Raw genomic sequence first — 24,822 nt, 5'->3', positions numbered from 1 at the left:
TAAAAAACTGTATATACATAATTATTGATCATTTTAAGCACAATGCTCAGTTAAACAATTATAATGAAACTTGCCTTTGTTTAGGAGATATTTAATAAAAAGAAATAAAAGTGTTTATTGCAAACATAACATATGATATAAGAATGACTATGTTGACTAAGGCTTTTATTGTAAAAGAATTGGTTGCTGTTTGTGTGACACATATTGAGTTAAGGAACTATTGCATATATAAATTTACCAAGATAAAGAGTTAGTCCATTTCACTAATACGAGTTTATTTAAAAAAAAAGGAGTTTTACAAATTCATTATTTTAAACTAAATGACATTTTCCGAAAACTTATTTTTATAATATTTATATGTAATATTTATTTAAAAGTATAAGTATAATATATCAGTCGAAGTTATTCGGTTTCTGATTCACATTCTACTAAGTCTGGATGTACATCAGTTGAGTTATCTGTTAACAAACTTTTATAAAAAGGATGAAAGCATGGATTTACAAATGGTAGTAAATCAAGGAGATCCTTTTTCTTTTTTGAGCTGATCTTAATGTCTTGAGTTAGCATTGATATGTCGCTTATTGGTATTGAATTTACACCACGTTTTAACAAGTTCAATGTTTTAAAAGGAGCATGTTCGTCTAAAGTGGTTTTATAAAGAATTTTTGCAAAAATTACTCTTTGTAAATCTTAGCCATCTAATATCTTTCCAAACGAATTTTTCCCCATCTAGATTATTGGTTCTCCACATTAGCTGTGTTTTTAAGAAAAGCTGGAAATCAAAAAAAATCTTCAAGTTCATTTCAATTACGTTGAACGGATTTCTGGAACGTACACTTCTTATAAAATTGCACCAGTCACGTGGATGATGTATTTGTGCCTCAGTTCTTTTCTCTTTTCTTTCTATCACAGCGTGATCCACATCGCATTCCATGTGCGTGTGCCCAGGTTCTAAAAATTTGTGATCAATAATTTCTAAAGTGGGGTTAATTTCAAGAGCCAATGTGAACATTGCACACACGAATGAATTCTTATTTTGTCCCATACAGGAATCACTATAAAAGATTGCATGATTTACGTGTGGAAGATTGTTTATATGTTTGAATAAGCATGATGCAGAAAGTGCCTCATGCTACATAAAGCAATGTGGGGTGCCAGTGGCAGTTATAGGTCCAAAGCTGCCTTTTGTAGAAACTTATTGAGTTTCTTAAGTATGGGGTAGGCAAGCACTGCTGCAAATCAAAAGTATACACTTTAACTTTGGGATCATCGAAAGCGCAAGTTTTGTCATTTCTTTTTGACTCATATGCAAAAACTGCTTTACTCTGTTGGGCTAAGAGTTCCTTTTCTAAATCACGTAGTAGAATATCATCGGATTCCTGTTTAGCAATAGCAATTTTAGCTCTAAATTTTTCGCACGGAGAACAGGTATCAAGCATTGGCTTCTTAAATTTTATATTCATGGCTGTAAAACATTTTTTAATTAAATAATTATAAGAAGCGTAAAAGGCTTCTTACACTATATGTATTGTCATATGTATATGTCTATTTAAAAAACTGCAGATCAAAATAGAAACGATTCTATTTTCGCGTAACACATAACTACATTAACCTATTCCTTAATTTGTTGGCAACATTTTTTGCAGTTATTTATTTTTTGTAAGAAAAAAAGCAAATAAATTGAACTACTTAAAGCATTGGAAGTCATACGACAATACGTGAGTGTAGAAAGAATGACAAGTCATATGTACAAGCCATATCGTGTAGAAAGGCCTTAAAGATGCAACTTACTTTTAAAAATACCACTGTATGAGGAAACACTAACTACGTTGGCTTTGTATTTATCGCAAAACAAAGTATACATTTGGGCTAGGGATAATTCCGCATGTAAGTATTGGCAACTTGTTTCTCTCCTGGTATAGTGACTTTCGTATTTCGGAAAGCTGTTTATGTGGTCCCTTACAAGTTGAACTTTATCATCCGTAAGTCTATTTTTTCCTCCACCGCTTATCAACAAGGTCACTGTTAGGATAGTGTAATTTCTTCTTCAAAACAGTTTTGACGAAACTGGCACTCTCATCAAAACACTGCAGGAAGCATTTTCGGCATACCTGCACTCTTTGGCCTTCAAACTCAAGATAATAAGCAGCCTGAAATTTTCGCTCACGTGGCCTTTCAGAGTGTTTTTGCATATATTGAGTTTTTTTGTCGTTGATTTCAATTAAGGAACCAATGAACAAAATTCTCTGATTGTACGTACCCAACGACAATATTTATTAAAAATGCTTTTCTGAAATGCAAGCGGAACCTTTGATTTGCACTTCATGCGACAATCAATAATAAGAGGTCTCAATTTTCTTTCCGACACAACAACACCCTTTACATTAACGTATGCCTTTCCCAAGTTCCGTCTTGTGCATGATTATTTCCTCGAATAAGCTCTTTGGGATGTAGTCGGGGCCTCGTTGAGCAGTTCATCATCATCTAAATTGCTACTATTTCCATTATTAGTAGAAGTTGAGTCCTCATAGTCGGAATCTAGGACTGAGTCATCACTGTCAAAACGGAGATTTTCCTGTAAATTTGATTTATCTGCCTCATTCTCACTGCATAGTGGAGTATTAGAAACATTTGTTGGTAAATCAGCCCCACTGCCCTCTAAAAACGACATGTGACTGCTTTCATCATAACCTATTAATTGCAAAAATTTAAGCAACTTAGCAAAGCTATTTGTTTGTTCAATCTTACCTGTTACATTTACTTCGTTTTCCATTTCATTAATTTTAAATATTTTTATTAATTGTTTTATTATATTTTTTTAGTTCAGAAAATATTCAATTTAACCGAAACTTTTTATTTCTGACCTCTTATAACCTCTGCATTAATCACAGGAAATTGCTTAACTCAAATGATTTTAAAATCTCGCTTTAGGCATACCAATCTAACTGCACTTTGAAAAAAGAATAAGAGCATATGTCATTCGCATTTGTCGCGTATGAAGATATAGCGCTCTTAAAAACTCACAACAATAATGCATTAACAACTTTTGAAGAGATAGTACATGCTTATATGTATTTTCAATTTGTAACAAACACTCACCTTCACGTTGGCTCTTATGTCAACTCTCTTGTGTATGACAAACTTAAAAAAAAATTAGGTGCAAAAACAACTTAAGTTATTATAGGCCATTTAAATATAACAGCATTGTAATTGATCATCTTCTTAAGTATACTTAGACTCATATAGTAAATGCAATAGCGCTTCGTTGCGAGTTAGGCTAATATGTTTTTATTAATATTTACACTAAAAAAATAGTTAGAGTGATAGGAACTTCGCGTAAATATACAGTTTTATTAGTTGAATTAGCTAGTATACATAACTCATTTCTTTCTTAAGTCGACTTAGGCGATTATTGCTTATGACCACAGATATTGCACAATATTTTGCGAAAATGGAAAACAGAGTATGCAGATATTTTATTTATTTTGTTTTATTTCTGGGTTTTAGATTCATTAATTTTATATTCTTCACGTTGAGATACCAAGCGTTCAACCAAAAATGAAGAATTTCGGAATGAAAATAAAAGAAACAAGTGAAATTCGAAGGCGTGAAAATACAATATTGTTGGAAATCGCACAGCGGACTTTGCTTTTAATCTCACTACTTTTAACTCCAGAACAAAAAGATTCGAAATAAACTAAACCATAATCGTAACTATTTATGCTGAATCATCTAAATCACTTGATTCTCATAGTGTTTAAATCAAGCCCAGTCATATAACTACTGTTTATATATAATATGAAATGGGTTTTGTTCTTCTTCAAATATACCGATTAGAATGGTATGTAGACTGATAACTTTATGTGTTTTGCACATTGACATGCATACACACATAAAAACAGCAATTGGCTTTGATTTGAATGGGTGAAGTGCTGCGCTCAGTTCGAATTCGAACTTATCATTGACACAAACCTGCAAAGCTTATGAATTTATACAACATAACCATTATCGAATGTGGTTGGGTCAAAACGAAACATCGCTTTTTTGCGCTACGTGAATTAGTAGTTTTTATTCTATTTACTTAATTGCTCTTTGTTGTTGTTTTTGTAATTTACTATATGTATATTGAAACACGCATTTATGAAAAGTGAGTTCAACAAAAACGAATTTATAAACATTTCCGCTACATTTGTAAAATGTTCCTACCATTCTGCATTGCACACGCAAACGAAAATTTGGTGAATATCATTAATTTATCTTTGCATCGCTTTAAACAGCATAACAGTTCAAATTTGCGAATGTTCAAATGTTTACTGGCGGTGCACACAGTTCTGCAAGGGTATTTTAACTTCGTTCACGTTCAAGCCCAACTTAATCGAGGTATACATACATACATATATAGAAAAATGTTAAAATGTTCAGAATTATGAAGGTATTTATTAACATGTATGCCTGTTATATGTATGAAATTGCTGCGTACATCCTCTGTTAAGTGCTTGGCCGAGCTTTTCTTCCAATTTGTGGTGTTTGTTTTGATGATGCACTCGGATATTTACATTGCATACTCAGGTGTGACTGGGAATGGCTATGATAAAAATCTTTTCATATCATTTGATGTGTCATATGCGCAGTGGGCGTCTAGTCCTGAACCAACTGGATGGTAGTCACGCACAATCCAACTCGGCCGAACGCCAAACATCCAACGGATAACTGGATCTAAAATTCAGATATTTAGTGCACCTACCACTCTGCTACAGATAAGGTAAGTTTCTATTTAAAATGAACGAAAAGTTCGCCCAAAGTTAATAGTCGGATGGCGCGTGGTTTCATTTAATTATTATTTGAAAGCCCACAAAATCGAATAATACAACCAACTAACGTCGTCATGTTTAAAGATATTTGGAAATTCGAACTTTTATTGATTAATACCAATAAATCAGTTAATCTATCATGATTTAGAAATTATAAATATAATTCTTTTGTGATTCTGCTTTCATTTCACTAAAAATATTCCGTTTATTATTGTATATTTAGTGACTATTGATTTTTATGTATTAGTTTGGGGGAAAAGAAATCCATTATTTTCTCGCTAGATGGCTGTAGTCTCAGTATAATTCCATACTTACAAATTCTTTTGCTGTTTTTTGTTTATTCCGTTTTGTTTTGTTTGTTTTAAAGGCGAAAATACAAGCCAGACCGCTAAAATTGTGAGTGGTGCTTATGGTTCCGATACGTGGAATTTTGATTTCGTCGATTCAGTTCAGGTATTTTTGATGTTAAAATGTTAAATGTCGAAAATGTCGATAAAATCACAGAAATAATCGAAGTTGACCGGCGCGTTGGTAGTCGTAGCATCGCCCAGGAGCTAAACACCATAAAACAGTTTTAAAAACAAAAATTGTACGCAAAAATAATGGGTTTCTTTTTCACCGAAATTTCAAACATTTTAATCAGAACTTTTAGAATAATTTTTGGTATGCAATTTTTTATAGCCTTTTCAATTTTAGTATAATAAAGGCCCCTATTATGAGTTACATTCGATCTTCGATATTCGCTGGTTGTCGAAGATCGAAAATCGAATGTCAATTTGGTATTATGAGCGATCCAACCCTATCGAAATTTTCGTTGTTTACCGAATTTAGAGTCGAATGCAATTTTGCTTTCGATTGTGTAGCGTATTGAGGGAAAACTTGTTAAAGTGTAAGTTGTTTGCGGTTTGGTTATGGTTTGCGGTTGTTTATGGTTTTATAGTAACCAAATAATAAAATATACTAATTTTGTCAATTTTATGCAGGTCGAAAGTCGTGAGTACCAAACAACAATTAGAAAGGCGAATCCACAATTCGCAAAAGGGATTTGCACCAAAGTTCAAGCAGCAAAAAAATGGGAGGAATTTACAACGGAGCTGAATTGCTTGGGACCTCCAGTGAGAACGGCAGCAAAATGGATTAAGCTTAATAATGGTTTTTTTTCGTGATATTTATAGAAATACATATATTTTTTTCGAATGACGAATAATTGAATAAAGAAAATTTATAACAAAAATAAAACAGAAACTGTGGCGTAAAGGTTTCTATTTAATACTTTTTAGATTTTTCTATAATATTCTAAGAATTTCATTTCTTATGTTTTCTACTTCTCCGTTATTTGACTCCACTTCAATATCTTCAGCATCATCGTACACAGTGGGTTGAGCAAGTCCTAGCATTACCTTCATTACCAATACTCAATTGGTACGATCCCTGAGCACAAAATCGCAGAACTGTGTCTAGCTTTAAAATATTTGGAATCAATTTGGCTCGGGTGCACTGCTGCAACTGGTTTTCTGTACTGGACAGTAGGTTCACAAACTCCTCTTTAGATAATCTAAAGTTCTTTAAAAATCTGTAAGGAAATTTCTGTAATATTAAGTACGTCAACACATTTTGAAAATTCTGAATTTACTCAGTGGAAGCCATTTCTAGGGGGTTGGATGCGTCCCTCAACTGTTTTCTACTTCTAGCTAGTTCCACTAATCTTTCATCGTCCGATGAATCGTCGAACCACAACTCCGTTGTACTCATTTTCACAAAAAATACTTTTTTCAACTTTTAAAAATGTTGTTAGCAAAGAATTTCAACACAATCGGTTTTTCTTTTATTTTGATTTGCTGTATCAGCTGAGAAAAAATTATCTATTGTAAATGCATCGAGCGATCGAAATTCACAATAGTCCTATTCTTCAACGAATGAGCACGATAATACCAAATGAAAATTCGTTCGATCAGCACTTTCGACTACAGTCGAAGATCGAATGTTGCTCATAATAGGGGCCAAAGTGCACAAAGTTTGAAAAGACGATGTTGTTCCATGAGTGTGCATATAAAAAGTTTAAGTCCGTTCGAACTAACGGACGCATTTATTTAATAACCTTAATTATAACCTTAGCATTACTAACGTTACACCTAATTTGTTGTTTGTCAAATAAAAAGCTATACACAAGAAACATTTTTAACAACCAGAAAATCTGAAGTTGTTAGTGTCTCTGATTTTTTGATATGTATTGCAATTTTGAAACTGGAAAATTGAATGTTTGTCATTTGACAATGCACATCTATCGTTTAACTATCGCACCATATTTAAATTTTGTTAAATTATACTCCAAAAAGGGGGGAATCCCGGTACAAAAGTTGTTTCTTAAATTTGTCTTAAGATCTTTAATTTATTCTGTCCATTTTCTCTCTTATAGCTTTCGTATAGATTTATAGTATTAATCAGATTAAAGTCGCTCGAATGCAGAAGATTGTTGTTGTTGTCGTTTTAGCAGCATAAACATTACCCATAAAACTACGGGGAATGCTGCTGGAGTGACAGTTCCTGACCGGATAAATGCGAGTCGTTCCGGTAATGTAGAAACGACTGCCGTGGGAACGAGTGCAGGTCGGTTTTGTGTTTAATTTAATTCTAGGTGACACTGATTGCAAACTTTCTTATTCCGGCGAGAACTTTACGAAACTTTACTACCCTTTCTATTTCAATATATTCGAAACTAATTTCATCTATTGCTCGAACTTTTCGTGAATTTAATGAGAACTCGAATTCCATTTCGCTGAATTTTACAATTTCTAAAAATCAATTCTCTGTATCATTTAATTCGCCAATATAATTGTTATTGTATTCATCATAAATCCCTAGAGTTCCAGTGTGGAACATAGGGCCACAACAAGAATCTTCCATTCGGCTCTGTTTTGCGCCAATCTCTTAACTCCGTCAGCTAAGCTGCATGACGCGGATTTCTGATTCCAGCAGTTGTCTTCCACGTCTGCTGTTTCTTTGGGGGTTCCAGTCAATAGCGGTACTTGTTAAGTCACCATTTCCTCTGCGTAGAGCATGGCCAATCCAGCTCCATTTTCTCTTGTGGATCTCTAACAGTATTGGATTCAGCTGGGTTCTGGCCCATAAGTCAGCATTAGAGATAATATTTGGCCAGAATATTTTGAGTATTTTTCGAAGGCATGTGTTAACAAAAACTTGTAAATGGGATTGTGCCAGCTGACGTCGCACAACCATAAAGTAAAGTCAAGTTTGACTTAAAAATTCACAGTTTTGTGCATTGTGAAAAATGTGATGCGTTCCAAATTGTTTGCTGAGAGCCAAATCCCGCCACAGCTTTCTTTATATGGTTACTCGAACCTCCAGGCACCGATATAACGCTGCCTAAATAGCAGAAAGAATGCACCTCTTCGAGATCGAGAAGATTGAGAAATGTTACGTATTTCCTGTGTTTATACGCATCACAATTTCAACAGATTGGGTCCGTAGCTGTGCATCTGCTGAAAATATTGCTGCTGTAAGTGAAAGTGGAGGCAGACCCAACTTCGTCGATTCCACATCGTGTACGGAATCCGAGTTTGTCGTACGGCTCATTAGGCAAAATTTGGTTTTGCACTTGCACCTATACTCATATAAAGTCCAATTGGCTCAGAGATTGGAGCATCGTGAACATGGAATGCGTCGACAGCCTCAACATGCAGAATTTTCATATCAAAAAGTCTTCAAGGATGAAACACTTCCTATATGCGTTATGTGCTTGTTAAGCAGCCAAAACAACTGTTAAAAATCAGAGTATTGAGCTGATTATGGTCTGGGCTACCATAGGGCCAATTTTTCTCTCTCTCACACAATACGTGAAGAACGCACAATTTGTGCGCATTACAGCATTACAAAATGGAGCTATAGAAAGAAAAAAATCCATATATTCTTTAGTTAAGATCAAGGTTTTCGCCTGGTTTCGTAGCTGGCAGCCAAAAAAATTGGTGCAGTTTACGGCCTCAATGCAGGGTTGGCTTCAACAATTTCGCTCTGGTAATATGGCAGCCAAAGGTGTGAGGTACGGCCGAAGTCGGACAGGTATGTGAGCATTTATTCGATTGCCCAGAAAGTGAATATTGTGCAGAAAATCGCTTGGATTTTTTGGCATAACGGAGAAGCTGGATATATGGGTGTCACGTGAATTGTCGCAAAAGAACTTTTGGACTGAATTGGTGTCTGCGACTCTTTGCTGAAACGTAATGCGAAAGCGATATGCAGGGTTGTAATTCGGAAAGTCTTTAGATCTATCTTAATTTTTACTTAGGGAGAAAATTGAAAACTTTGAAGATTTTTTCATAAACTTGGTGAAATAAGGTTAAATGTTATTGAATATTTTATGACTTTTTTTGTCAGACAAAATAAATTTCCATTTTGTTAGGACTACAAAATTTCAAAAAATTCTCACATATGTAGCTTAACTAGAAGGGGCAATATATTGTATACTGCATATCGCCGTCAATATTCTTCTTCTTGATTGGCGCGATAACCACTTACACGGTTTTGGCCGAATTCAACAATTCGCGCCAGTCGTCTCTTTCTCGTGCTAACCGGTGCCAGTTGGATACGCCAAGTGAAGCCAAGTCCTTCTCCACCTGATCTTTCCAGCGAAGATGAGCCTTTCTCTTCCCCTGCTACCACCAGCTGATACCGAATCGAATACCTCCTGAGTCGGAGAGTTTGTATTCATTCGGACGATATGACCCAGCCAACGAGGCCGCTGGATCTTTGTTCGCTGCGCTATATCTAGTCACTATTTACAAAAGTGATAAATAAGATTAAAGTTGAATTAAATATTTAGAATTTCTCAGACACATCAAAATACGAAGGAAAACTTAAAAAGCGAATTGGTTACAATCCCACTTTCTGATTTAAGGGTTAGTATGCGTATACGTGCATACATACATACATACGTAGTATGTATGCGTAGCAACTAAAGATTTTTGATCTATAAAGAGTTTACAAGAACGTGAAAACTTAAAAGTTTATGGGGCTATGTGGACTAATAATAACATAAGGAAATGAATTTTTCATTAAAACAAAAATTAAAACATCAAACAATTTTTATTGATGAGTAGATATTTACGTTTAGGAAGGAGTAGGGCGATTTTGGTTTATGGATTTGGATTTGACACAAAAGTATGCATCAGAAAAGTATGGTGATAGGCCTTTAGATTATTTTTATTGTTTTACCGTCTTGCAAAATAAGAAATTTCACTTCTTGCAAGTGCAAAATCAGGATGAAGAAAATATTAATTTTCAACGTAGGGGCCAACAAAAACTCTGCAATATGTGTGTAAATGTGTGTGTGTGTGTGTGTGCGTGTGCGTATAAATTTGAATATTTAGCATTTACTCCTTTGACCGTTTGAAAAGGTGTGGTGGTAGTCTTACTTGCAGCATCGCCAAATATGTGATGGGATACAGACTTTTGAAGAGTTCGTTTCTGCATTTGCGTTTTTATTTAACTTGCTTATATTTCACTTCACTGTATGACTGCAAACAGACGAACCTTCGATGGCAGACGGTTAGACCGGCATATACACAATCGAATGCCGATCCAAGTTGTTGGGCGCTGATATGGAGTGGCAGTGGTGTCGCGGAATTTTAACCATGCTCCAATAGTCAGACGCTAGTCGTCTTTGCCGACGCTCGCACTTTCTATCTCCTTCTACCTTTTCGTTCCAGTCATCGTTGGTTTGTTTCATTTATTCGCTGTTCCATTTTTATATTGCAAAATTTTTTCTCCTTTCGATTGCCTGCCCCAATGCTGCTTCTCCCTTTGACCCTTCTTGAGGGTGACTCTCGCGTCTCTAGTAGAAATCATCTTCTCTTCCTCAGCAGCTACTTCTGAGTACATATTACATTTGAGTATATCTGCCAGCAGAAGGTTTGTACACTCATGTGAAGATATGTATACACAGTTTTTTAGAGCTTCTACTCAAGTCCTGTCGTGTGCTTTTCAATGTGGCTGAGTAGTAGTGTTTTTGTATGTATTTATGATGTATTTTTTTCTTTTTTTTGTTTTTGTTCTCTCTAGAGCTGTTTTTTCTATAGTGCAATTTTTTCTTTGTACAACCTTTCTTTTCTTCATTCCAAACGTACGGGATACCCCAGTTGACCGACCGCAATGACGTTTGTTATTGCAACAATATATGTAAGTGTGTGTGTAAGTCTATGAGGGAGGCAAGCAGGAAGAGCAGATACGGGCAGAACGACCAACACTGGGCCATTGTATCGTTTTTTGGAAGCGAAATGGGAAGATTTTAGAAAAGTATCTATTTTACATAAATAGAAATTGTCGATTACTTATTATCAAAGCCGTCGGGTGACTCTGCTGTACAAACTCTGTTAATCGTAATTTTAATTAACTTACAGGATAATCAGTCGAATATTTTACTTTTGATTAATCAAAAATGACATTCTAATAATTAAAATGGTATTACCGAATAAGATGATTAACACCGGAACGACCCGGATTTACTATGTATAGGTATATCCGGCCAAGGACTGTCACTCCAGAAGCACTCCCCATACATGCTGCTATACAACAACATTAACAAAATATTTGAAACAGCTGTTATTGGTTCTCACGATGTTTCTAACATATTTTTGTACTTTGCCACTGAGTTCTTTAAATTTTCGTAAATTCATTCAAGTTATGTTAAATATCCGATTGCTCATTTTGCTCGAATAACATCGCGAGAAACAAACTTCAGTAGCACCTGACCAAATGTCTCGTACATTTATCTTATGCTTATCGAGGTAAGACCATCAACTCGTTCGGACGAACATGCTCTTCTTAGTTAAAACAGTTGAAAAAATGGTTTAGAGGAATTTACAGAAATTATTATCCAGGTTCCGAGGAAACGCTTCAAAATAAAAATTCACATACACTGAAACATATAAATTAATTTTACTCCAATAATGCTTTTTTCAAGTTTTGACGAGAAAAATATTCGAGCTACATATAGGGTGGGCCATGTAAAATTTGCTTTTTGAATCGGTTTATAACCGAAACTAATCAATATTTTTTCAAACTTTTTTTTTATTTTGAAGATTGAACATTGTCATTTATGAATGAAAAATAATATCGTTCAAATGACTGCCACGACTGGCTTTACATCTGGCCATTCGCTCCACCCAATTTTTAAGCACATTTTCGATTGTTTGGGCTCCAATTTCATGAATGGCAACTTCGATTTCGTGCTTTAAAGCATCAATCGTCCACAAAAAATAGTCCAACGGCCTTAAATCACAGCTCCGAGGCGGCCAATTGATATCGGAATTTCGGCTGCTTATTCGGTTTTCAAAATCAGAAAAAAAGAAGAAGACTCACCACTTTGGCAATAGGTTTTCAATATTTCCCAATTTTGTTCAAGGGTATAGCGTCCCATTTCGTATGTGTCAAACCTTTAAGTAAATTATGAACACATTTGACATGTCATTTGTGTTACCATTCTCAAAAAAATAGGTGGTTCAAGAAGCAAACGCTATATGGCCCACCCTGTATATCTAACCATCTTAAGATGTATTCTTCAGTTTGTAGGATTCTTACCTAGCATTAGATTCTGAGCTATCTCTTTTTTATTTGAAACTGTAGAACTGCATATATTCCTATTCGTTCAAGTGTTCGAAACGGCTATACTGCCTGCACCTCGCCTTTTGTCCTCTTGAGATACTCAATTCCCTCGGATGCAGCAACAATTGTAACTGCTCTCTTTGTAAATTAAACGAATTGGAAAATATAGCACACTTTTTAGGAAGATGCCCTATTTGGAAACAAATCAGATATTGGTACTTTGGGCAAGTCTACTTAGACCAAGATGAAGTTAATAATAGATTGAATGAAATTGGTTCAGGATGCAATAGTTTAGTTAGGATGCTTTAAAATATAGACAGTTAATTGTAAACCAATATAATATAGCCTTGTGCGTTTGGAACAAATTTGGTTTTTATGCATATATTTTCATAATAAAAAAATAGTCTATCTATCTATCGATCTACCTACTAAATCTCGACATTCAACCATGTTTTTTATACTGTTATTATATCAGTACATTTATATTTTTAGCAATTTTTGTTTTATTGTTAACCAAAAAGTGATAATTTTATTTTTCTCCATCAAGCTTACAATTATTTAGATACTTTGTTCTACTGTACCTCAAACTTGTCTCATTCTTGGCGGAAACCCCTAGCAACTTTGATACTTTCGTTTGTGTTAGTGCGTCAAAAGCGTTTTTTTCGTTGGAATTGGTGTGTATGTGTACCTGAATGAATATGTATGCAAATACATACACATTCATTCGTACTCGTGTGCATGTATGTATGTATGTAAGTCGAGTTCTTTGGCAACTACTTTTGTATATGGTTACATACACACATATATCACTGCTATTGTCATGATTATTGTTGTTATACTGTAGTTGGCATTTTTTCAATTTTTTCTCTTGTATGGCTTCCTTCGTCGGTTCCCCATTAACCACCATTCTTCTTACTCGCTTGTTCATTTCGGTTTCTTATGACTTTGCTTTCATTTTATGCAACCACTGAGGGTGGCTCCCCCCCATTTCTTTGCCCTTATTACAATTTTTCTCTACGTTTGCACGCTCAAATTGTTGTTGCTTTTGCCTTCTCAATTTTTATTTTCTGTGCAGAATTTTTTTAAAAAACCGTTGTTTCTTTTTAATCTTAACGGTATGATGGGGTTTGTCTGAGTGAAATGGAAATATAGTTTCGTTTGTGTCTTGTGTCCAAGAAATAACGTTGGTGGGACACGGGACTACGGGGGTGGTGTTTGGAGAAAGAAAACTCTATTGAACAAAAAAAGGAAATTAAATGGGAGAAAAAATACAACAGAGTAAAAAATACCGTAAAAAACAATTGGTGAACGCGTTTAATGCTTTGCAAGTATCATATAGTACTATGCTCTGGCAAATGTAGTCCCTCGCATGGCCAGGTTCACGATTTAAGTTAGTTTTACCACCCTCGCCGATTAACTGCGAATACATAACATACATACCTATATACGGACACATATATGTACATATATACGCATGTATGCTGGCATGTGCATTCACAAATGTGCATACATACATACGTAGTGGTCCTATATTTTCCTTGGGCGCAACCTGAATGAAGACCTTGAGTCTAAGAAATCTAATTGTAGATATTATGAATTCGAAAGTTACGTAATTGCTAAATTAATAAAAAATTGAGGAAACATTTCGTACATAACATTGAGAAAAAATGCATACAAAGATACGTTCAACGCTTTAAGGATTAGCTGTGTGGCATTAGAAAAGAACGGTGTATTTCAAAATTTTAATTTCTTCTGACTCAAATGTGAATCTGCGTATACTAATTGCATGTGCAACATAATCTTATAAATATATACTTATATATTCGTAAGTATGGATGTAGGTGTACGAGTATATTGAAGCTGGCATTGATTCGCTCCACTGTGCTATCCTTCCACTTCCGATACGTAGATGGTCAGACACATTGGCAGGCCTGTGTAAATGAAAGCAAGATGGAAGCGAGCGACCAGCCCGGTCGGCGAAGCGACAACTTGTGTCATTTGTGTTTTTGTTTCAATTTTTTTTTGTCTTCTCTTTCGACTCTTTACTCTCACCGCTGTCGTAGATTTCGCTATGTTTCGTTTACTTGCCTTTTTCTTTGTACTCATTTTTTACAAAACTTTTTTATGTATAAAATGAGCGAGTATATGAGAGTTTTTTTCCCGTTAGTGTTGAGCGTTGAATGGTTTGAGGATATGCGGGTTGCAGGCTCATGGCCTATTGGGTGTTTAAATGAATCGCCACTATTTTTTTCAGCTGCTGCTGGTTTTTGCTTTTAAATATGAATGCCGTTGTTTTGCTCAGTCATCTTGTAAAGACCGTGCGAAGTCTCTATCTACAGCAACTTGGGTATGTGCTTTTTCAGATGGAAACCAAAGAAGCTTCATTCTTCCAGCATGAACGGCCAATCTCGAAAATGTGCTGTGCAAATGCATTGTTTGATTTCAGATTTTTAAAAATTTCTAATTTATTCCTTCCATCTCCACCCTTGCACCACCCGAGCAGAGTCTCACCTGATATGTACAATAGACTCGTGTAACTTAATACCAGTTACCAATAATGGAATACATATCAACGCTCACACACACAGGTTATGCTTGTGTCGTGTTCATAATTTGGACATTTTTGCCTTTTTTTGTAAAGGTGTAAGCCACCTCTGCATGGATTTGTAGAATCATTAAAAACCGGTTTCAGAAGAAATGCTAGTTTGTTACTTTACAAGCTTTGACCGACCGAGCGCTTCGCTAAGACTTGCCATGTGCGTAAATAATATTTCTATCAACAAATTTCTAGAAGTTTGAAAAATTTGCCATCGCCTATCGATGTCGTTTGGATCTGAATCGTCGAAATCCTGGATGCAGGATGTAGTTGAATATCTGTCGGTGAACGTATTAATATGCGTCACTATGTCATAACGGTTTGAGGATTTTAGAGCCATTTAGTTACCGATAAGAAAATATAGATACTTGTACACACAGCCGTACATTTATAAAAAGAAATTAGCCCATCGGAACCAGTTTTTCCCTTTCCCAAGTCTATTTGCCACTTTGCATATAAACGTCATGATAAATTTATATACATACATACATACATACATACATAGTATGTAGTTGCTGTTGTTTATGGGTATCTATGTATGTACATACATAAGGATTGCTATTATAAGCGCGTAAGAAACGATTCTTGGCTGCAAGCCTTTTGCAGATATAATTCTTTATTTTTCCCCACTGTACACACAATTTTTTTCTGTTTATATGTACTTCGATTTTTTCTTTTACTTTCTTTGTGTGTGTGGATTTTTTCCAATTTTTTCGCTCTCACCACTACTTCAGACTTCACCGCCGCCATCGCCATCGCCTTCACCATACCATCACCATCGTTGTTTCATGCCGTTCCTTAGCTGGCTCGATGGCTTACTGGCTGCCTGGGCGCTAATCGTCATCGTCTTCTGGCATCATCTTTTATTTGTAATTTGTTCATCATCGGCGTCGTCGCAGTTGTCGTTTATCGTTGGTTGCACGCTTGCCAGGTCGCTGGTAGGCTGGTTGATGTGTCGGTCGTAATGACTGAAATCGTGTGATTGTCGGCAATGACAGATTCGTAAATCGGGCTATTTCGCGGTGTAAATTAGAATCAGGTCTATAGTTTTGATATCATGTAAACATTATCATCATTAACTGTTCAAAAAATTACAATTACAATCACAATTAAATTTCCCAGGCTTTCTGTTTTAAGTCTGGATCGTTGTTATACTTTCAACTTAATCAAAGGTGCCTATAATTTTATTCCATATTCGATGGACATTAAAGTGAGAAATGATGTTGATCAAGCACAAGTGAGCATTGGTACGAACGGTCGAAGTCAAGAAATAACTATATCAATTTTTTACGCTTAGTTTGTGCCGAAGTAAGTTGCTAAAATTACGAAAATTACGAAAATCAGAATCCAGTGCACAGCGGAGAGTAGTATATCTCGCCTAAGCTGGTTATTGAAACTAAAAAATTTCCCTTTCGCTGAATTTTCCATTTTATATTATTTGGTTGTTTTCCGCTTTCTTAAGAACTGGCTGACATTTACTCTCTATATTCGCTGATATTTTTATATGTCTTGTGTGCTGTTTTGCTCACCATTTCTATTTGTTCGGTATTTTCCCTACTTTTATTCCGGTTTTATTTTTACTACTCTCAATTTCAAGTTCGTCAGACGATTTTTATTATTATTTCTCTTTTTCTCGTCTTCTTTTTCTTGCTTTTCTATTTAAGCTTACATTATGGCTCCGTCGTATCGTGCTCTATACGCGCGAGTATCGTAATTTTTCGCACACATGCATGAACACACATGCGGACACACATGCACTTACTCACGATTTACGGCTCAGGACGCACATATGCGGCGTTCTCATATTTTCGCGACTTTAATGTTTTAGTTACATTATAAATACTTGTTTTGACCGAAAATGTTGAGAAAAGCGGGCGAGCTTTAATAATTTTTGTTGTCGTAAACCGCTGAGCAGTTCTACTACAATCTCCCCTTAAAGAATGGTGTCGTCCTCTAAGTATTATTTTCATGATGATGATGATGATGCAGTACCGGAACTTTTAACGGAACATGTGATTATTGAAGTTATAACATGGATTGATAAAAATAAAGCTTAACTGCAAAAAAGAAAAAAACTAAAACAGCAGTTCAGTGAATAAATAAACAATTATGGAGTAAAAAAAAATTGAAAAAATAGTTAGAAAAAAGGATCTCCTTATAGACATGCATACATATATATTATATGTATGTAAATCAAAAATAAAAATAGTGTGGGGTGGAGAATGGTGTGCCTGTCCTGAATACTTATGAGCAGTGCAGTTAATCACAAACATTTGTAAAATGCCTAAATATGTATATATGTGCGTACATGCATATATACAAATCCAACCTAAACTGTTGAGTTTTTGATCTTCTAGAGTGCTGTATATCTGTAAAGCTCCAATAAATCCATAGTTTCTATGTTGATTATTTATATGAAAATACTGGACAGCCCACACTCCTTAAAAATGAAAAGTGCAACAAAGCAAATTCGACCAAGAATTATATTCAATAATGAAATTTTCCGTGCAAGCGTTTCAAACAAACAAATAAACGAATAATGTTTTGAATCATATACAATATAAAATAATCTCGAGTTCGATCCAAAAGCGACGTTGTCCATACTATTTGTGTATCGAAATATCCGAAAAGGGAATTCAAAGTATCAAGCAAAGCTAATACAATGATTGAAAAAACCTTCTCTTTTTTTCATATATTCATAGCTGAACGAAAGACTTTTTTTGCATAAAACCAGTAAGATGGAACAACCTGATATAATTGCCTCTTTCCTATTATTAAATCATAGTTTTTATAATTTTATAACTTTTTTGATAACAGATGCTCCTAAGTATTTAGTTTGCATTTAATAGTCGATTTCCAGCATATCGAGTATGGAGTAATGTAATGTCTGTTAAATCGCTGTGAAATTGAAGAGTCTTGTGAAAATAATGAATTATTTCACGTAGTCGAATAATAGCTACCAATAATAATTATCAATAACATGGCGTCAAAAATAACGGCCTCTAGTGAAGATCGATTCGATTTTTGGCTGTACGGCTTTGATCAACTTGCTCTCATTACATTGCATTCGTTCATCCATTCATTAACAGATGATTGATTTATAACAAAAATAGACTGAATTACTTGTGCGAAAAAAAGGAACAAGAAAGAGTTTGCATTTTTAATTTCTAGTATCTGGTATTATATTAGTTGGCAAAGTTAGCTAGACACGATATTCCTAATATGTACTTGAACATATCGCTCGTTTGAGGAAAGAGCTTCATAACTTTGCGATAAGTTTGCAGAAATGGCCGCCAGCTCCTCTATTACGGTGCCATGCGAGTCACCAGGCGGAGCATCGGAAGGAGCCCATATGGTTTGTTAGCACAGACCCACACGATACAGACCCCTATTGCGGCGAGCAATACGCTTTTCCAAAGTACTATTCCATAAGTCAGTTGAGAGGTGCCAGACGAATGAAATAATAGGCACGGTAAGGCGCAACTTGCTGCATACTCACAGGCAAGAGAAATAATATGGACATCTCGTAAAAGGAAAAAACGAAAAACATAGGCCCCTATTATGAGCAACATTCGATCTTCGACTGTAGTCGAAAGTGCTGATCGAACGAATTTTCATTTGGTATTATGGTGCTCATTCGTTGAAGAATAGGACTATTGTGAATTTCGATCGCTCGACGCATTTACAATAGATAATTTTTTCTCAGCTGATACAGCAAATCAAAATAAAAGAACAACCGATTGTGTTGAAATTCTTTGCTAACAACATTTTTAAAAGTTAAAAAAAGTATTTTTTGTGAAAATGAGTACAACGGAGTTGTGGTTCCACGATTCATCGGACGATGAAAGATTAGTGGAACTAGCTAGAAGTAGTAAACAGTTGAGGGGCGCATCCAACCCCCTAGAAATGGCTTCCACTGAGTAAGTTTAGAGTTTTCAAAATGTGTTGACGTACTTAACATTACAGAAATTTGCTTACAGATTTTTAAAGAACTTTAGATTATCTAAATAGGCGTCTGTGAACCTACTGTCCAGTACAGAAAACCAGTTGCAGCAGTGCACCCGAGCCAAATCCATTCCAAATTTGTTAAAGCTAGCCACAATTCTGCGATTTTGTGCTCAGGGATCGTACCAATTGAGTATTGGTAATGAAGGTATGCTAGGACTTGCTCAACCCACTGTGTAGGATGATGCTGAAGATATTGAAGTGGAGTCAAATAACGGAGAAGTAGAAAACATAATAAATGAAATTTTGAGAATATTATAGAAAAATCTAAAAAGTATTAAATAGAAACCCTTACGCCACAGTTTCCGTTTTATTTTTGTTATAAATTTTCTTTATTCAATTATTCGTCATTCGAAAAAAATATGTATTTCAGTTCCTCTACGTATTTCAGCCCATACCTGCCAAGGGAAAATAAAAATGTATTTCTATAAACATCACAAAAAAAAACCATTATTAAGCTTAATCCATTTTGCTGCCGTTCTCACTGGTGGTCCCAAGCAATTCAGCTCCGTTGTAAATTCCTCCCATTTTTTTTGCTGCTTGAACTTTGGTGCAAATCCCTTTTGCGAATTTTGGATTCTCTCTTCTAATTGTTGTTTGGTATTCACAACTTTCGACCTGCATAAAATTAACAAAATTAGTATATATTTATTATTTGGTTACTATAAAACCATAAATAATCGCAAACAACTTACACTTTAACAAGTTTTCCCACAATACGCTACACGATCGAAAGCAAAATTGCATTCGACTCTAAATTCGGTAAACAACGAAAATTTCGATAGGGTTGAACCGCTCATAATACCAAATTGACATTCGATTTTCGATCTTCGACAACCAGCGAATATCGAAGATCGAATGTAACTCATAATAGGGGCCATAGTAATTATCAATTTTGTTTGCAGCCTTGGTATCATTAAAATGTATGAGTTAAGTGTTTGATCAAGCACGAAAAGGCACACTACCTTATTTTTAATGTTTTGACTGATAATTTTGTAGCAGTAATGTTTGAATATGATTTCGGATATACGACCACTAAGACCGGCGCGTTCCTCGTATGTAAGTATGGGGAATGTTTATGCTGCTAGCACAACAACAACACCGGCGCGTATAGGGCATAATCTGGAATCCGGAGAATCATTTTTGACACACTCTTCGCAACAAATCGGTAACAACACATCGAATATTGACTTCAAAATACTTAATACATTTCCTGTTAACAGATCTATTTTGTGAAATTAATCGTTCGTCAAATGTAAATTTTCGAACGTGCCAATGTTCGTTAAGTTTCCCGAATTAAACCATGTTTTCAAAGTTACTTGGCAAACGTTACTCCGTCGGGAATTGTTTATGATAAATTGCTAAGCCAACTAAAATAGAAACTATCGAAAACTGTAAAATCGGCTGTCACAGACAAAAGTCTGTTTGAAGTAGTCAAGAAGAAGCTGGGTGTGTATAATGCATAGACCTTGTAATTTTGTTTACTAAAACACTGCAATCTAATTTGTTTACCCGCGAAGTCAAAGATGGCCAGTGTACCTGAGAAAGACTTTCGTGTAGAGGTCATCATGGATTAATTTTGATATGGATTTGTAAGTTATATCCAGATCTCTAGCCATGACTTTCTGCTTCCTCAAGAAGTATCAGTGAATTCGGTCGCCCACCACAGCTTTTGTAGCTCTACTCGTACGAGCAACGAGTGGAAGTCCGGTTCTGACTCTCCACCACCTGAAATGAATCTATGAATCGGCTTTGTTTAATATATAGGTAAACTTGTATGAAGCATGGCTCAGTCAAAATCTATACTTATCGCACTAAGCCCAGTACTGTTATTAACAAAATGTTTAAAAAAATGATGCTGAAGTATTTGTAACCGATGTATATTACATTTTTACATTTCAAATTTCGGCTTTATTGTTATTAAATCCGCATTTCTCAAAGATGGCGACGATGGAGTATGAGTATGGAAAATTAGTTGCTAATGAATTCTAAAACCCATCATTTTCCCGGTTATAAAATTGTCAAAAAGCTGAACTGTACTTAGTACAAAAACACTTATAGCAAAAAAACGCGTTTGACTTTTGTACAAGAATTTGTTAACAAAATTTTAATACTGTATTGTAATGGATGGCGAAGCATATGTCAAACTAGATTTAAGGGGTTATAACAGTTAAAAGGCCGAAAAAAGCGAATTTTCCAGAATTTTTTCTGAGAAAACTTTTAAATTTATTGGTATAAAAATTTGTATATTTATTATGTTATCTTTTAACCGTATTTTAAGACTTAGTATTAGTAAAAATATTTATTTGGAAAGGAGCTACAGCTGATCTCCGAACGTTCCTCTCAAAAAAGACGTCTTGCGGTGACCACTATATCTCTGAACTGGATCCTGTGAAATTAAAAAACCATACAGATTTCGTTAAAGTAATGTTAAATCTAGTAATTAATCGAAGGAATAAGCAAAATAAATTTTTTTTGACAAAATGGTGGTTTCTCCAAACAAAAAAAATCGATTTTTGACCAAAATTTCGCCCTTAAATTGTTTATGAAAAAATATATATATATTTATCGGTGAGAAAAAATCGCCGATCAATTACTAAAAAATATATTTAAGAGAGAAAAAAGCGTTTAAAGTATGAAAAGCACTTTGAAGGACTCTGAAACGCCTTTTCAAATTTGCGTGTAACTTCGAAAATATTCACCGGAACGATATTAAATTGTCTGGGTGTATTCTTAAATATATTTACATTAAGGAAAAAATAAATAAAAAAAATAAATTCATTTTTTGAAAATTTTAGCTGTATATAACCCCTTAAAACAATTTCCTGACCAAAAATTCTATGTGGCAAATAAACGTCAAAATTTAAATATTGAAAATTAGATAAATTTGAGAAAAAATTATGTTTGGCAAGCAGTATGCAATTGAAAAACAGGGCATTAGTATCATCGTCGACAAAGACATCCCAAATTTACTCTAAAGAGTGTTTCCAGAAGCGGGTGCTGCCTGTCTTTCAACACCACGGATCACCTGCCAAATTTTGACCTGAACTAGTCGGTATACATTATTCCAAAGCAACCATGAATTTGTACCTGGCTAATGAAGTAGACGTTTTTTATTTATTTATTCTTAAATAAAATGAACAATATGAAAAACATGAATCCACAACTCCGCCACATAAAGAGATTTTGCTCAAAGGGAGCGAATATGCTGAATAAGTTATCAGAGACGGTGTTCAGAGGCTGATGAAGACAGTTAACAAATATGTTCGAACATTTTTGCACAACAGAGAACTATAAATTTTTTGTCACTCGATTACACTGTGCGACAGTGATATTATACTTTTATGGAGACCTACTACAACTTGTAGGTATAGTAAAACTAAGAAAAATGGTATAGGAAAAATTTCCAATACACCCCCAAAATCTCATTTTATGGCCATAAAACCCTTTTTCAGTAGGTTGATGTGAAGAATCACTTCTAACTTCGCCAATTTCCATCCGATTTCGAATTTGTTTTTTTAGTTCGAATGAACAAAAACAAGCCTTTTTGACAGTGTGTTGACAATTTTTCTGAAATGACAACTGACGAGACTGTAGACGGAAGTATTTGGAATTTTTTTATTTTTTCTCTATTTTTTCAACTTTGACATAATTTTTACGATATTATCCGATATTGAGGATTTTTTTTAGACACTACTGTTATAGTAAATTTAATTTTGCGTCGAATGAGCTATATTTGACTGTAATTAAATTAAAATTGTGTGAGTTATAAGATTTTTTTTTTTTTACTAATTTGGTATGTAGGTATAACTTACGCTAAATGGGAATAAGGGAATTGCCAACACACTGTCAAAAAGGCTTGTTTTTGTTCATTCGAACTAAAAAAACAAATTCGAAATCGCATGGAAATTGGCGAAGTTAGAAGTGATTCTTCACATCAACCTACTGAAAACGGTTTTATGGCCATAACATCAGATGTTGGGGGTGTATTGGAAATTTCTCCTATAGCATTTTTTTTTTACTTTTTCTATACCCACAAGTTGTGCTAGGTCTCCATAAAAGTATATTAAATTTTTTTTTTTTTGTCACACAGTGTTATTAGAGCATAATAAATATAATTTCTTGCAAAATAAATCTACCGAAATATTAGTTTTTTTTTCAGACTTATTGATATTTTATGCGTACAGATTTTAACTGAGCCGTGCTTTATTTATACTGACAGTAAATACCACAATTGTTGCAGATGTAAGTTTGATTTTTTGATTCAAATTACAAAAAACATAAAATAAAAAAAATATATAATATTATATAAATTCTGACTCAAGAGTAATTCTAGTAAAAAAAAATAGCATTTCTCAACCAAGTGTTTCTTGTAGTATTGTAGACAATGTTGTTATATCTTGATATTAAAATGCCATCCATCATGCTCCAATGATTTCCATTTTTCTCTGATTGCAATAAAACTCATCTAACACATGGGAAATATTGGTTTAGACTGCTCAAGATTGGTGATTTTTACACAAGCGATACGTTTGAAGACTGCGTTGAAACTTTACTTGCCCAAGGGGCATGCCAATCTCAGTCAGTTTTGTGGTTCAGAAAGTCCGAATATTAGACGTTTAGTGGTATTGCTTGCTCGGTCAATTAAGAACTATTTGAAAAAGTAGACTGCCGCTGTAGCCGAAAGGGTTCGTGCGTGATTACCATTCCATAGTGCCCGGGTTCAAAACCCCAGTAGGTAAAGGAGTGTAAGCGCCCAATAAAGGGAGTAAGCACCAATTATATATGTACATACTTATATTAAAGTAGCAAATAGCGCCATAAACACTACAGAATATCAGTACAAACCTTATGAATGGTTTCGGCTAATAACTTTTACCTGACAAAAGTCTCACGGTGTAAACTTAACCAATGAAAACAGGTCGTGGTTGAAAGTAAAAGTACGATTTTAGAATCCTTTGATTATGATTTTTCGTCCAATACCTAACTTCGGAACAAACTCGGTATAGTTTTCACCACTCAGTGTAGGTTTCACCTTATGAAATACATACAAACATTCGGCAAATAAAGATATGATTACTTGACTAGAAACCTTTTGACCGGCAATGCAGAATAAGTTTGGCTTCATTTGTACACTTAATGAGACGAAATGAAAAACAAGTCTAATGCGAGCAAAAGTTATGAATGGCTATATTGGATATGTTTACAGAAGCGAGAGAGATACTGCATTATAAAGAGAAGGCCTTACGATAGATAACTGAGAGTCACTGGCACTTCCGCCTGCGTAGTTCTCTTATAACAGCGTAACTTTTGTTATTTAATAATCATTACTCGTTCCTTTACAAACTTTTGGATATTTGGTTATTTGAGGTTGCTCCGAAAATATGTTTAAAGATAAAAAGATATAGGGTGTTTCAATTGGCGCGGGTCGATTTTGGCGCCCTGTGGCAGCCATTTTGTTTTGGTGACATCTGTTAAATCTTTTGTTTATTATTCAGTTGTTTATGCCAAATCATCATGGCAAGTTACACGATTGAACAGCACGTTCAAATGATAAAACTTGATTATCAAAATGAGTGTTCATTAACGCAAACGTTGCGCGAATTGCGCCCATTTTTCGGTAGACGTGGTGGCCCTTCCAATTTCTTATGGCCCATATTGAACCATATGGACCTAGACGACATATGGTTCCAGCAGGACGGCGCTACGCACCACACAGCAAACGCCATTTTATTCCATTTCAACATCTACCCGCCCTTATTGAAAAACCCTTTAAATTTGCATTTCATACGC

At 34.8% G+C, this 24,822-nt stretch overlaps 1 protein-coding gene across 6 annotated transcripts in view; it reads left to right on the top strand.

Moving 5' to 3' along the window:
* Positions 1-24,822, top strand: part of LOC129245183 (transcription factor GAGA) — an 85,684-nt gene that overhangs the window by 19,118 nt on the left and 41,744 nt on the right. The window contains exon 1 of one of the 6 annotated variants that reach the window (XM_054883212.1): positions 16,919-17,036. The exons of the other annotated variants lie outside the window; for them this stretch is intronic. Coding sequence (XP_054739187.1) covers positions 16,965-17,036 — 72 coding nt within the window. The 5' untranslated portion in view covers positions 16,919-16,964. Of the gene's footprint in view, positions 1-16,918; positions 17,037-24,822 lie in introns of those variants that run through there. 6 annotated transcript variants of the gene reach the window in all.

Source organism: Anastrepha obliqua, chromosome 4 (genome assembly GCF_027943255.1).
Source record: "Anastrepha obliqua isolate idAnaObli1 chromosome 4, idAnaObli1_1.0, whole genome shotgun sequence".
Taxonomy (NCBI): domain Eukaryota; kingdom Metazoa; phylum Arthropoda; class Insecta; order Diptera; family Tephritidae; genus Anastrepha; species Anastrepha obliqua.
Note: the sequence above shows the minus strand (reverse complement) of the source record. Positions and strands in the feature narration are given on the sequence as shown.